General features: G+C 35.6%; 1 protein-coding gene across 39 annotated transcripts in view; it reads left to right on the top strand.

Moving 5' to 3' along the window:
* Window positions 1-16,187, top strand: part of Nrxn1 (neurexin 1) — a 1,037,700-nt gene that overhangs the window by 86,099 nt on the left and 935,414 nt on the right. For 14 of the 39 annotated variants that reach the window (XM_051175285.1, XM_051175268.1, XM_051175266.1 and 11 more), the window contains exons 2-4: window positions 10,185-10,202; window positions 13,570-13,599; window positions 14,355-14,366. The exons of 9 other annotated variants lie outside the window; for them this stretch is intronic. In XM_051175285.1, the coding sequence (XP_051031242.1) occupies window positions 10,185-10,202; window positions 13,570-13,599; window positions 14,355-14,366 (60 nt within the window). The remainder of the gene's footprint in view (window positions 1-10,184; window positions 10,203-13,569; window positions 13,600-14,354; window positions 14,367-16,187) is intronic. 16 more of the 39 variants (XM_051175284.1, XM_051175282.1, XM_051175271.1 and 13 more) reach the window with 5 other exon arrangements.

The following is a 16,187-nucleotide window of genomic DNA, read 5'->3' as shown; positions in this document are numbered from 1 at the left end:
GAGTTTATCTCAGTTAAGATGCCCCTTGCCTATGCAGCGAGGTCCTGCTATAATTCTTTCTAGTAATACAAACATTGAAGGGGACAAACCTTCTCTCTGCTGTAATAATATCAGAAATCTCTTAAGATAATTATGTTGATCTGTTAAGACTTATTTATTATTTTATATTCAGGTAAGCTTTGCTTGATTTATAGGATGTAAAATTGAATCAAAATAGAGTACTGATTTTGGCTTCCAAGATACAGTTTCTTCTTTGGACTAAAATAGGTATTTGATACTGTTGTGTAATCCCTTTCAAGCCATTCTAATGTCATGGGGCAGGACTTCAGCAGATGACTTCAGTGTCCTTTGAGGACCTGAGGAACATTTGCTCTTCTCAGTACTTATTTTATATACCAGGAACAGCTCATGGGCTTGGGACAACTGATCAACTCCTAATCTGTAGGGACTTGAGGCCATAAATATATTTTTTATTTTCATTCTAACATTGCTTCCTCCGACAATGTGTAACTATGTTATTAGCATAAAAGGATTACTTTTTGATAACTAGTGATCAGCACTTAATGGCAGCAATTCTTGAAGTCTTAAACATAGACGTAGCAGGTCTACCTAAACTTGGTTATGTATTTAGGGTGTGTGTGTGTGTGTGTGTGTGTGTGTGTGTGGTGTATGGTTTATACATGTAACTGAAGGTGTATATGTATGTATGTATTGTGCATGGTTTACACATGTCTGAGGCTATACCTGTACCTATGGAAGCCGGAAGCTGATGTTTAGTGCCTTAGTCTATCACTCTGCCTCTGCTCATTTTATAAACAGAGTTTCACACCAAACCTAAACCTCACCAAATCGCTGAACAAGCAAGCCCCTGAGATCTGTTTGACTCCATCTTCAGCCCAGGGCTCACAGGTGCATTCACTGTGCCAGGTTATTACTGTTATTAGGAACCTGACCTCCGTCCCTCCTGCTTGTACAACAAGCACTTTATGGGCCAAACAATCTTACTAGGCTGATCTTTCCCCATTATTCATGTGACCACATTTAATTCATCCATTTATCTCCTGACCACTTTTGCCACTTTGCCACTCTCCAATTCATATCTTCCCTCCCAAAGCCGTGTATTTTTCCAGTTTTTATTAAGTGCATTTGTTTCCACAGAGTAGCTAGCTCTCTAGTAAGCTCAGCCTTTTACAGAGTGGCGTGCACTCAGGATTCACACTGCTCTTTATACCTGATTTTCTGAGTCTGCTGAATTGCAGTCCTACAGAAAGACTGCTGCTTTTGTCCCTGCCATTTATTTTTCTACAATGTGATACTGAACAGGAGGCCTGTTTGATTAGAAGGGAGCTCTTTGAGTTATTATTCTACAAGAAAATTCATAATAAAAGAATGAAATGAAAAAAAAAAGAATGCGGTGGAATATGCATTTTACCTCTTCTACAAATACATTATTAGCCTACTATTCCTTTACAATTGTCATACACTGTAAATTAAAGGCAATAATATCATATGACAATGAGGAGAATACTGGAGAAGATCAGCAGTAATACTGGGTAATAAAATACTATGTTGCTAAATTAAAATTTTTAGCCAACAAGATGTATTCAGGATGTGATGTTGTGAGGGTGATTAAAAGTAATAATTGTGCAGGATTTAAATAGGCAAAGGCTTTTAAACTGACTACAATAAAAATTTTATTAGTTTTTCTCTATTATTTTTATTATTTTGAAATAAAAGTACAAGTATTGTATAGCTCTCTATGTTGTACAAATGCAATAACCACATCCAATCTAAATTAATATTTTCTTTTAGAATATTATTATGAATTTAAATCATGCCCCTTTAATGAACAGAAATAAAGAATGCATACAGCTTGCTATCATTAGATGTTGTCAGAGACATTTCAGGGACCTTTTAACTCTCATCGGTTCTCCCATAGCATTTTCTGTGATGGCAGAAATATAAACTGTGTCGTTCATTCTGGTAACCAGTGGTCATAGGGCTGCCAGTCATGTAAATTTGGCTGCAGCAACTGAGGAGCTCCAGTATTGCTAATATTTAATTCTAGTTGAAATGTAATAGTTGCTGTATCTTTGCTGAATTCTATGATGAATCATGAAGTTAAGGGAATGCTATTCTTGCCATTGTAGTATCACACACTTGTAATATGAGTATTTGGAAGGATGAATCCAGATGATGATGATGTGGAGTTTGTTTCCAACCTCAGCTACAGATATATAACAAGATCAGGTCTCAAAGAACCAAGACCTCGGCAGAGATCCATACTTGACTTCATCTCTATTTATATTTGTGCACACAGTAATAATTGATTTAGATATATAAGAAAGTCTATATCTTATTTAAGGAATAACTACATTCAGTGTGTTAAAGAGTAGATATGTTGCTAGTGATAATGTGAATGTGTTGATTATAGTTTTCTTAATCCAGCTGTGTAATTTTTTATAACTGGAGAAAAGTTTAAATAGAAAAGTAAATTTCAAGTTTTCTCAAGAAATGTAGCACAGTTAGATGTGTATCTCTGGACAGCTGAGAGTGAACTGATGTTTGTTAGCATGTTTTTGTTTTGCTTTTTAAAGTTAATTTCTAAAAATACTTATGAAGCTTGGAAGTAAGAAGAAAGTCCTTTTTTTTTTTTTTACAATAGTCTTGGCAATTTTTTTTTTTTTTTTTACAAATGTATGAGTTGTATAACAAACATGTAATTGTTTATTTTATTGTCTAAACTTTGTTGAAAGCATAGAGTTTTTTTTTCTAACAACCAAAGACCAGTTTATACTATGTTAAGAAATCACATTTCTATTAATCAAACTACTTTGAAGGATGGAATAAACATTTCAAGATGTCTTATATGATCACAAATTAATTCTTCACTTATATTCCTGCTTGTTTGCTTAAGGGAAGCCTAACATTTTAGGGAAATATAAAATGAAGAACTTAGGTTTAGTAAATCAGCTAGTGGAGTCACCTTACACGTGGGCTAGCACTCATGGCAGTTAACTAATTACTAGAAGTTACTTCCTAAAACCGACTAGTAACCGCTCCAGTGTTGTCCAACTGGTTATATTCTGAACCAACTATTTTCTTTTTAGTTTGTTTTCTAAAACATTTTTTTAAAAAAAACCCTGAGTTTTGATAATGTATTTAGTTTTTATTTCCTTACTTGTTGTTGATTCAGATACTAAAATTATGACTTTTACATTTCATTCCTAAGAGAGTAACTGTACAACAAATAGGTGAAGTGAAAAACCAAGTGGGCCTCACATGGCAAATTTATATTGGATAAGATCAATCAATCAATATCCAAATATTTACTATTGAATGACGACAACCTTTATTTCAGATATTTTTTCAAAAGAAGCAAAATACTTTTGGGTGGTGAATGGAATGCTTGGTTTCCTTCAAGTTTTAAAGACAACCAAATGTTTGTAGACTACACTGTCTTTACAGCAGCTGGAATGCCTGGGGATAAATACAGTTAGGAGTCCTGTTTTCTTCCTATATAAACAATCTACACTGAAAGGACTATTAAAGACATGTTGATTTATTAGCAATATTTTATTTGAAGCTGAGAGTCTCTGGGAAATTTTAAGTCTGCTCTAATTAACTTAACCACAAAGAAAATGCATTTTAATGCTTTCTAGTGTTTTCTACAGAATTTAGGCATTAACCTTAAATCTCTCAGCACTTGCAAGCTATCTTGAATTCTGTACATAAAGCAAAATGAACAATGAAAGCCAGAGTAGTTTAAAAAGTCCTTTAATTATTCAGCAAATTTTATTCTTAATGTACTGAAAAAATGTATAAGACTACTATTGAATTTAAAATAACACTTGAAACACTTTTTATTTTGTACTAAGTGCTGGTTTTCTGTACATATAAAATATTTAATTGTTAGTCATATTATATAAACAGCTTTATTTTTTATGTAATATATGTAAATTTAATTTGTTGAACACTAAATTTAGATTTCTTTTTATAATGTAGTTTAGTCATGTTTTATGCGAAGTCCTTTGAATTTCATCACAAAAATCTTTTGCTTTTTCTTAGAAAAATCGAACAGATGTGTTTTGTACTGATCTAAAAATCCAAATCTAGATAAGTAGTCATAAGTATTTTAGGGTTTGTTTGGGAAATGTCTACGATAATGGCTTCTGTACAAGAACAACAACAAAAATGCTGTCCATCTCAGATGTGATCAATGTTTAGCGGAATTTAATTTTATGTCAATAAGGCATTGATTAGGATACTCTGTACAGCATTCTCTACTACAGACACACAGGCTGGAAGACTGCTATTCGTTTGTTGATAGAAAAAGCCATACTAATTACTGGAATTCCAAGTGCACACAGAAGCATGGATAGGTACATTCAATCCTTCAATACCCCACTCTGGTCTCAGACTTTTTTTTTTTTTTTTGATTTCCTAAGTAATATTCTAACTTCAGACTCTTAGATGGCAGACACTGCAGGTCTGCTGTAGCTTTTTTTGGACAGTTTCATTGTGTAGTGTCTTAGCTCAGACAGAGAAGCTCCAGGGCAACATTCTGCTCCATGTTATCTGCCAATTCCATATGAGAAAGCACTTATTACTAAGTAAGTGATCACAACATGGCTAAATGGCTAGAACAGATGAACCATAGACTGTGCTAGGTGCTAGTCATAATTCTATGCAATGTCTCTTTCCTAAGTTCAAATCCTGTGACAAATATAGAAACACTGTGCTGACAATCTCTCTGGAAATCTTAACTAAAAGAAAAACAATTTTAAAAATACTTGTGATGGCCTCTTATGTAAAGAGATTGCATTATAATGTCATTGACTATATTATGTTTTGTAACAGGTTGATCAATCATCACTAAATTCCCGCAGATTACTCAAACAGCTTCAGTTTCTCAACACTGTGATAGAACATTTTGATTTAAACACCCAGGTCTTTTTTAATTTCTAAAATGTCTTAGAAATATCAAGGTCCATTTTCTCCTGCTGTACTTGGTCTAGAAGTAGCTCTTCTTTCACTCCTGGGCAGTGATAAAGTCCCCTGGCTCAACTCCAATTGGCTACAGTCATGCCCCTGGACCAGGATGGAGCAGGCTGGTGGGAGAACCTTGGGATCTCCTTTCGGTGATTTTGGAACAGAAGCTAAAGCCATCTGTTTAAAAAAATGCTTTGTAATTTGCCCAGTTCTTGCCCAGAACTGTTTTTTTTTTTCCTCTTGTAAGTGTCCATAATGGACCTTTATGCTTTATTTTCTGTTTGAACCTCATCTTGCCCTGGCCAGTGTTTCTCTTCCTCTAGCCGAGTTCTGCATAAATCCACAGTTTCAGTGATTCCCTCCATTTCCTAGTCCTTGAAGAATCCTCAGACTATTGAGGTTTTCTAAAGGCTTTCACTGCCAATATTAAAAGAAAAATAAATAAATAAAAGCAAAGCAGAGCTCCGTCCTGTGCCACCATGGGAACCAGGCCCTTCCATCCTGGCATTCAGTCCCTGCACTAAGGAGTAGAGTCTTTAGAAGCTGTGTGAAGAGCTAGAAAATTAGAGTATAGATGCTCCAGACTCATTGAATGGGCCAGGACATAGAACTGAAGCCTTGTTTCTGCTACTTGCCATTGCCAACACCAGCATTAAATCTGTGTGACAAGTTACCTGTAATCATGCCAGTTTAGATGGAAGAAAAAGGGAGTTAAGGACTCTGAAGGGAGCCACTCACAGGCAACTGAAAGCGAAGGAAGAAAGCCAAAGTATACAGTAGGGTCTATGCTTGAGTGGTTTCTGATTGCTTTGTTGGCTGAATCTTAAGATTTGCTAAGGCACACAAACTGACCACAGCTGCACATTGATATGAGAACCTCATAGTATTCAGCATCTTGATTGATTATACCAAGAGATGTTATTTGTGGCATTTTATTCCAAACTTTGTTTACTTGGCAGACTTCAGTTTCTGATTTTTTTTGTGGGGGGGGATATTGAACCAAATACATTCATTTTCTTACTCATTTTTCTTTTTTAGATGCATATACTTAGGATCAAGTGCAGAAACTGTAACTGAGGATTTTTAGGCCAACAGTAAGATCTTCAGAAGTCTAAATAGCTTGTCACATCCATCAGCAGCCTAATTAGATACAAGTTATGGTAAAAAACGAAGATAGAGAGAGAGATGCAATAGGATCTAGAGTTCCCAAGTCTACTTTAGGAAAATCGACATGATGTTTAAATTCACTAGAGGACAAGGGGCATGTATAATTAAGTAATTCTTGTCAATGTATGGTCCTCTGTGATTGCCTCAGCTCAGTCTCTGAAGGTTCTATAAGTTGCTAATGGTTACCATCATACATAGAAACCCCCTGGTTTCTGTACACTGACTAGGTACAGAGTGCAGTATCACCTTCATAGATAATTGTCTATGCTCATCTGTATGTGTGCTGGATATAGAGGATGGGAGGAATCTCCCCTATAGATCTTGCTCTTCTTGGAATCCAAGATGACTAGGTTTAAGGCAGTGACTTCAGCCTTGAAGAATGATGTATGTTAGGTAGGTAGACTCAAGATGGAATATGACCTGACACAAAATAAAGGAGATAGATACCAAAGGAAGTCTGAAATGCCAGGTGTTCATCTTTCACTTTGTTTTCAATGAGGCCACCCAACTGAGATCTCAAAATTACAGTAAAGGCAGCATCTATGTGCCATCATGGTAGGCTCTTCTACTGTGTTGCACTCTTACTAGTTAGGAGCAAAGGAAACAAATTAATAACTACTCTCCTGTAGTAACTTAAAGAAACACACTTCAGTAGTCTACTGCTTCTCTATGCCAGCTCATAGCTGTCATTCCTACCATGTCAGATACCTAGGAATATGACTCCCATTTGGTGGGGCAAGCTTGTTTTAAAGTAATGAAACGTTTTTTATAGATTTGGATTCCTGACTTTTATATACCTAGGGACTACAAAAGCAAGGTTCTCATAAATGGCAGAATAATAACAGTAGAATTAATTGAGAGACCTGCACATGCACTAGTAAAATTAGGTCTGCACAACTAGGAAGCCAAGGTTGGTTTCTTCCATCCTTCCTTCATTCATTCATTTGTTCATCTATCCATTCTTTCCTTCCTGTTACATCCTGACTGCAGGTTCCCTTCCCTCCTCTCCTCCTAATCCTTCCTTCCCTATCTCCTTTGCTCCCTTCCCCCATTCACTCCTCTTTCATTTCTATTTAGAAAACGGCAGGCCTCTCATGGATATTGACAAAACATGGCATATCAACTTGTAGTTAAGACTAAGCACCTCACCTTATATTAAGGCTGAACAAGAAAACTCAGTATGAGGAATCAGGTCCCAAAAGCCAGCACAAAAATCAGAGACAGCCCCTGTTCCCACTGTTGGGAATCCCTGAAGAATACTTAGCCCCAACAACAATCAGATATGTGCATAGGACTTAGGTAGTCTCACATAGGCTCCGTGGCTGTTGGCTCAGTCTCTGTGAGCTCCTATGAGCCCAGGTTAGTTTATTCTATGGGCTTTCTTTTGACATCCTTAGCCAGGGATTTTACATGTAAGAGATGCGTCCTCCTTTGACAAGGTCTACAGGTAAGGCCAGGTGGGTCCCTTTCTGTTTCACATTAAACTGATAACACACTGCTAGTCCTGTACACTAAGGCATGCTGGAATTGAGTTCCTCCTTGTTACTGCTCAAAAGTCTTATAGTACTTGCTTGCATAATGACACACAGTCACTGAAGCTTGGAAGAAAAAAAATATTTTCTTCTAATTCAGCATTAACTGTTTCATGTAAAAATAGGCTAGAAAGCTAGAGGGGAAAAATGCCTGGTGATGGGTAAGTCAAGCACTGTAAGTTAAGAGTTGTAACCACATTGTGAAGTAATGCATGGGCTACCCTCAGGTCATCAAGTTTTAAATATCACAGTCAGCAAATGGACTACACCAGAGTGTAGTGTAGAATGGTAGGAGGACAGAGAAGGTTGGGATTTTGTTTTCTTTTTCCTTAGTGTTTGTTCAGTGTGTGTGTGTGCGTGTGCGTGTGCGTGTGCGTGTGCGTGTGTGCGTGTGTGTGTGTGTGTGTGTGTGTGTGTGTTTTCCTGTTATTAAACTTAAAAATTGTAGAAACTTAAGGCAAGTCTGATTGAGGCCAACTCTCATGTTTTAGCTGAAATTGATTAATCCCCTTAAAACTTACTCTTATATCTTAGCACTTTGGAAGACCCAAATATTCTGAGATAAATTTTGCTAACGTACACAGGTCAGAATTGGTAGTACATTGGGCCCAACTTGAAGTTACACTTGAAGTACAGAAGCCCATCCATTCAGATTAAGCACATTCTCTCTGTGAGTAAGAATGGAGAAAACCTGAATGTCAGGGCAGATCTACAGAATGACCTTTTGGCCATTTCCTCTCCCAACAGTGACACCTGTTGTTTGTAGATGGAGCCAATGGCCTTAACCATACAGCTGCCATCCTTACATAAGTCACTACTCTGTGCTTTGCATTTCTTCTTTTCCTTACAGCAATTCAATAAGATCAGAGGAATTGATTCTCCTCAGAAATGGAAGTTTTATTTTAATGTTCATATTGAGTAATCATTGAAAAAAAATGACCTTAAATAGAAAATAACTTTCCAGGGTTAACTATAAATTAATATATATCTTAAACATTAAAAATTATTTGTACATTTCTAATACAAAGCAGTAAACCTATTTAAATATTTGTGCATATGTCATTTCAGAATTTCTATTGATAAGCAATGAGTGCAATCTATTTGTTCAGTAAATTAAATCCAAAACAATTGAAAAGAACATGCCAAATATTTGAAGTTTTAAATTAGTTTTTAAAAATAAACTCTAGCCAATGAAGTATTACTTAAAAACAGTGTGTTCCCACTAATCAGGTGTCTCATACTATTAAAAAGAGTTACCACACCTAGGTATTTCAGTCTCTAGTTATACGATTCAAACAAAATCATGATTCTAAATTCGTTGGTCACTTCATCCACTGGCGAAAATAGCACTTAAACTTTCAAGTATAAACAGGGCATTTATATGTAGTTTTGTCCTCATATTCTACATGCATGCTACTTTAGTTTTAAATTAGTTTTGTTCACATGATCCCCAAATAATGCAAAGTTAACTAAACAAATATAAAATGTAAGGATGAGATAGAATTTCAGTACATATAATTAACTACTAAAATGTTTTGATGAGTATTAAAACCTTGCTTTGGCCCGGAGTTCCTAAGACTGCCTTCCCTTCCATTTCACTCCTATCTGTTAACTCCTATGTCCCAAATAGTTTAGAAGTGCTCCGTAAGTATTAATCTGTTTAACCTGTACACTTAAATGGGTTATATGTATTAAATATGTTTAAAAGTTTATGCATATATGTACTTAAGAATAAAATATATGATTATCATATAACTATATGAAAAAAATAAGGAAACTTGGGTTAAGCTTTAGTCTTACCTTAATCACAATAAGCCTGGTTTAATGCACTTCTTTTGCAATGGTCACTTTTTCTGTTCACCATATTTTCAGCAGCATCTTAGTAAATTTTAGCAAACTGTCATGTATAATAAATCTTGAACTTGCACTAAATAAGCCAAATAAATTATAGATAATAGTTGCAAAAATCTGTGTTGTATTTAGTATTCTAAGTAAATTGTTGGAAACATTCAACACCAAGGGACCATGGAAATAACACATTTGACAGAAATACAGTAACTTTTGGTTCACAGCTATTGACATTGGGTTTTCATTCACAGAGATCCAAATCAATATACAGAAGTAGAGCCTTTAGAATTACTAAAAAAATCAAAATAAAAAGCTTTAAAAATTTGCCTGAAAAGGCATTGCCAGCAACCTGTAGTAACAATTCAACTCATTTTAGGGGAGCACTGAAAGACCTCTTAACAAACAGCCCTTTGTTCAGGACCTGACAGTGCTATTGCTACTTTGTCTCACATCTTGTAAATGCTGCCAATGGGAGGGAACCCGCTCCCCTGTGGTTTTGTTTTTCCCTTGGAATGACAGTGGTGGAGCACTTGCATGATGTGTTTGATGCCTTGCATGAGGAAGACATGCAAAGGCAAGGTCCAGTCTGCATGCTGCTTAATGAATGTTTTTCCTTTTCTCTCCTTCCTTGTCATGTGCTTTCAGAAGACAACAATGTGGAAGGTGGGTGCTTTCAACCTTATTTTCCAACTCCTCTTTGCTTTTTATTTCTCAGTATTAAGAGTACCTCTTGAATATAGACGGTAAGTTGACTTTTCTGATCATCCCTTGGTTTCCAGTTGTGTATCACTTTGCATATAGAACACATATGCACTCTCAACCCCTCTAGTCTCAGGGATAAAAACATAAAAACACCTTCACTCTTACTTCCAGTGCCCGACACATTCCAGCAGCCTGTATGAGCCATAGAATTCTTAATGCAGTGTTCTGTATGGAAAATGATACAGTGCTATTTCTTTTGTTTCAATAGTTTCTTTGCACTTTCCAACACAGTGCATGATCCTGTCTCCATTTTCTTTCTTTCTTTCTTTTTTTTTTTTCTTTTTTGAGCAAAGTAGTTTTTTCATTTCTGTTGGATATGTTTACCATTTTGTCATTTTAACCTCCATAGTTTGTTTCAAATGATTCAAATTATTAAAAAAAAAAAAACTTAGATAAAACACTCAGAATAAGAAAGGAGCACAAATTTAGATTGAAATACAGGTCATTGCCAGTGGAAATGAAAGTCCACGGTCCTGCCATGAGATCATGGGTAAGTACATTTATAACATTAGTGCATGTTTAAACTTGGATGACTGATTCAAATTTTCTTAGATTATCTCAGTCATGGAATTTTGAAAAAGTTGTCACAGTCATGGAATTTTGAAAAAGTTGCATAATTTTACCATTGGTTACTACAAATGTATTTCAACATTTTGTTGTTAACAAACCTGAAAGAAGTAATCACGATGCTACCCACCAAATCTTAAAGTGATAATCACAAAAAACATTAGCTGTAGCAGATGAATAGGCAGAGCACAGTTCTTCATCGTTTCATGCACTCGTTTTTAAAAAGTGGTCCCCCTGTGTAGCTCAGCCCATAGAGCAGGCTGTATGTGCCAACCTTGCAGACATGTAACTTGCTTTATACCCCTGGCTATCTCCTGTTACATATATTATATAATCACACCAATAAGGGTTGTGGGCAATGCGTGAAACTTCATGCATCAAGAGATGGCATTTAACATAAATCTGCTTGGCTGATACATCAGTCATTCCACAAACATAACTACATTCTACAGGTGAAGGATTTGTTGCAAAATGACTCTAATGAAAGTGATAGATCAGTACAGTTGAACAGACTAAGGGGTCATTTCTCATTGAAAAGAAGACTCATTGTAATATAATATGCATTAGCAGCATGGTCAGCACATCAGATTTCTGATCTTTTCATGGTCAATGATTATTGCTGAACTATTCTTGTATTCAAACAAAATAGATGAAAACGTCTAAAGAAATTACATGTCACTTCCCCCAAATGTTGGCTTTGTATCTCACTTCTGATTTTTTTTTTTGCCCCATAATTTTAATTTTGTGAATACACACTTGTGCCCATTAATTGAATTTGAAAGTTGTAAATTTTTCTTCTGCATTTTTAAACCATTCTGTAAAATCTTCATCCTCTTTTTTCTCTCTTTGAATTGCTAAGAGACTGTAAAATCAACCTAATAAGAGAAATGCTTCTTCGTAATCACAGGCTCTTTTGCTTCAGGGCATCGATAAGACAGCTCCAGCAGATAGAAGCCCCTGTTCTGTTGTAATAAAGTTATTAAATCATAATTTGAATATCTCAATTGACAATACGACTTTAAGCTCCCATTAGAGAAAGAAATGAAACAGGAAAACTAGAAGACTTTGGGGATTTATTAATTTCCTTTTTGGTACACTGTCAAAACCACCACAAGTTTCTATTTTTTTTTCCTAAAACTTAGATCTCATATTAATTAGATCTTATCAGAGAAAAGTTCCTGATGTAGTGTACAAAACAATGCTAGAAATACAAGCATGCCTTTAAGTGGAAGTATATACATTCATATATATATGTGTGTGTGAATATATTATATATATGAATATATATGTGGAAATGTACATATGTGAAATTAAATGGGAAAATTTTAAAACCTGAACAAATGAATCTCTTCTTCATTTACAAAGAATTGAGTTAATAGCCATATAAAAATATTTATTCACTTATATGACTATATTTGTTGAAATCATTTCAGGATATACTATGTTCCAGAAACATATTCACTTCACTGTTAAATAATTTCCATTATGTTGTAATTATATGACAATTCCTAGTTATAGCTGCCTCATCAAGATATCAGAATAAACTTATGAGCTTGAGAAAGCAGATTGAGGCAACTTGTACATGATGTTCCCAAGTTCAAAATTTCAAATATATCTGAGGTAGCACTAGAACTTGAAAAGACAGATTTTTAAACTTGACACTACATTTCTCTAAATGTATATCAAATTCTTGAAATATACCCAAAAGTTGTAACTCTGTTTCTGAATTGGGACTAAGCAAGTATGTATTATGATTTTCAGAAGAAGTACTGTTCTGGTGACAAAAGCTTACAAAGATCATCCTGATAACTTGTATAGCTGGTGGCACTATGGAGACATGAGGACAATGGTTGAGGCTATCCTACGTTACAGATTGAGAATGTGCTTCAAAACCAATCAAAAAAGGCAAATATTTGCAGCTTTCTTTAGAAAAATAGTGATGAAAAATTTTTGATAACCTTATGTCTATACTGCATACCTTAAGTAAAAAAAGGAACATGAACACAGATCAACATTTAATTTAAATAATTTTGATTCCCATGAAATATTAATTGAACCTATTTAAAGCTAATCCATTGTTTCTTTAAATGGTGATTGTGTCATAAAGCCAAGCTTTTTCAACTGCTTGTCTAATTATCTTCTTTTTTAAAATTTGAGCAAATATAATCACTTGCTACATGTGTCAGACAAAGGGACATTTCTGCATTGCCATTTTTAAGGGCCCTCCCCATTGCACCCTGCATTTAATTATGAAACTTCTCATTTTTTAAGAGAGGAAAAAGATCAGACCCAGCCCATGTTAAAGGCATTCCTTTGGGTGTTTATAAGATACAAATTCATCACCGAACAACAGCAAGTCCTATGCGGACAATGTTCCAAATGTTATCAAAGGCACCCAGGGCAGATGCACTATTTAAGGGACCAGTTGGATTTAAATCATTCTTTCATACTTTTGCTTGTTCTAACTAATAATTAGAATGCACAGCACAGCATGTGCTGATGTTTAAATTGCAATTTTATAACACTTTGCCCCAAAGCATTCCAACCAAGACTTGAAAGAATGTTTTTGATTTGCCTCTGTGATACAGACATGACTCATAGGAAGCAAGATGTCTGTCACTGAACATTTTTGCCACCGTGACAACCCTGCCTTCCCATGCTTCCTTGTTTATTGCTGACTGTGCTCTTGTTTCCCTTCAAGGTCTGGCGCACCTGATGATGGGCGACCAAGGTATGGGCTCTGCTCCTTTTCCACTCTGCTTTCAGTGTTTTCTTGTTCTGTAGCTGCTTTCAAACCATCGCTGCAAAGTATGGGCGGATGCTTGGAAATGATGTGGCTGCCAATGAAACACATAGCTTTTGTTCACATTTCCCCCGTTGGTTTATCTGCTTTTATTTGTTGATTTGATGTTAATTTGCTCCTGTGACTCTTGTCTCCCCCTACCCCTTACATTGTAACATCTGCAAATAAATAAGATGCAAGAACAGTGGCTGAAAGTTCTGCTTTACCTATCAGTGTATGTGGGAAGAGTGCTTACGGTAGAGGAAAGGCAAAGCAGTCAGGAGCTAATTCTGAAATAGCCAATATAACCTGCTCCATCGAATCCATACTTCATCCCTGCATGGCAGTTTGGGAACGTGCAGACAGCTTTGACTTTTGGCTTCTAGAGTGCTGATTGTAACATTCCATGCAATCGATACTTCTCTACCTATGGCACTGAGATCCTTCTCTGATGTTATCTTTAAACATGAGCATGGGCTTCCAATCCCTTGCATGTACCTGCCTGTAAAAATCGGCAGAATTCTCAGAATGTGCGGGCTGCCTTTCCATTTGTCTTCAAAACATTGTTTATACTCTCTTGTCTTGTTTAATTTTCAGAGAGCAGTGCATTTACATATATTCATAAATCTTCTTGTTGTTTTTTTCCTCTTTATTCTCTGTCTGGAAACCCTTTCTTCATGGGACCCATTTCATCAAATGCATAGGTAAAAGTAAAGGTACTACATTATTTTGTTTCTTAGTATCATCTGTGTGAATTACAGTGTGTCTAATTTATGCAAATGTATGTAGACCTTTGGCATTGGTGAAAGGTACTGGGAGGTAGGTATGTGTGTTAATGAATATTTATGAACTTAAGGTAAGAAAGAATCCATCAAAATATTTCTGCTTTGCACTCCCATCTCCATGTTTTGCTTTTTAGACTAATTTTTTTCATGTCAGTTACTTACATAATTAGTATATTTAAAAATTAGCTATAGGTTGTGGTGTTAGTCCCCACAGTATCGTTTAATGGTAGTTAAATGATGAGTGTAGTAAGCATAATTATATCTTCCTCAAATATCCAACTCTGAATTGGCACACCTGCCCTGTCCATTCTGCCTGATGCAAGCATCAATATAGCATAGCTCCAGGGTTTCACTGCTGCCTGCTTAGAAGCACATTGGTACCATGGAAGGCTGAAAAGGCAGTACTATGACAGAGACAGAGAGGCAAAGCAAGCTTGCCCTTCCTTTGTGAATACTAACTTTGAGAATGTTAATAACAGCTATGTATTCCTGTGTCACTTGGTAAGTCAGGCATGAGTACTCTTTGAAATACGTGGAAGAAGAAGCATGTTCAATGTGCTCTTTAGATGCATCTACTTTGAGTTTAGCATTGTCATTAGAAGGAAATAAGTGACTCACAGCCCTGGCAAATGTTTAGATTGGCCTTAATTTGTTTTAAACTTTGTAATAGTTAATGCTCTCTTGATCTCTAATTCTAAATCATTATCCTTAAAGGCAGAAATGTGCCTTTTTTCCTTGAATTCTATGGCACTTTCTTATGTGCTAAAAGTTAACATCGTGACTGGGATGAGAACTCACAGCTCTACCCTCTTGCGTTTGTGTCATCTAGCACAGAACCTCTTCTGCTTCAAAAAAGCATTGGAACATAAGCCAAACACTAAGTAAGAAATGACATCTATATTTAAGGTTTAAGGTTGTAAAACAGAGCGTTAGATACAAACATTTGCTAGACAATAGCATAACTGTCTCAGCTTTGCTGGCTGGCCATTTCCAATAATATAACTTCATTTTGTTTTGAGTCTTAGTTACTGTGCCAATGGCAGTGCCATCAGCCCTCTCAAAGTGTTTGTAAGTCATTTGGGGTTGTTTCCTAAAGCCCTTGCCTGAGGCTGACTTCACATTGACAGCTAACTCCAGTGAGTGTGTCCCTAATGTCCTATGTATTGTTCTGTGTATTGATGCAGGTTATAAGATGACGTGTAAGAAATTGTCTCTTACTTTCCCATTAGTAAAATGTGCTTGTAATATGTGTATGCATAGATTTGTATGAATGTGTAAACACAGGCTCTGAAAAAGTAACTTTTTTAAAAAAGGTAACTAAATATACTTTTCTAATTATATAACTAAGCATATGGAATAGTTCATATTTATATCCAGCTGGTATCATTTGGGTGTAATTAATGTTTAGTGCCACTTCAGTTTTACTTTGTCAGTCTCAAATTTTCTGTTGGTATGTGTAACAAACATGTTTTTTTAATTTCATCACTTTTTATCAGATGTTCCCTGATGAAAAGCTACAGAGGAAAAAGATTTGATTTTTCTATTTCATTCTTTTACAAAAAGATTATTGGTATCAGTATTTGACGTTAAATGGGGGTATTATGAATATCAAAGCAGGCATTGTTTTGATAACGAAGTAATAGTTTACTTTAGGTAATAAAGTAAACAAAGTAATTGTTTACTTTAGATATGTAAAGACGAAAAACACACTTTGTCTTCTTTCACTGTGAATCAGTTTACCAGATCTACATT

The sequence above is a fragment of the Phodopus roborovskii genome, unplaced genomic scaffold (assembly GCF_943737965.1).
Source record: "Phodopus roborovskii unplaced genomic scaffold, PHOROB, whole genome shotgun sequence".
Taxonomy (NCBI): Eukaryota; Metazoa; Chordata; class Mammalia; order Rodentia; family Cricetidae; genus Phodopus; species Phodopus roborovskii.
The sequence above is the reverse complement of the archived record's forward strand: the minus strand, read 5'-3'. Positions and strand labels throughout refer to the sequence as shown.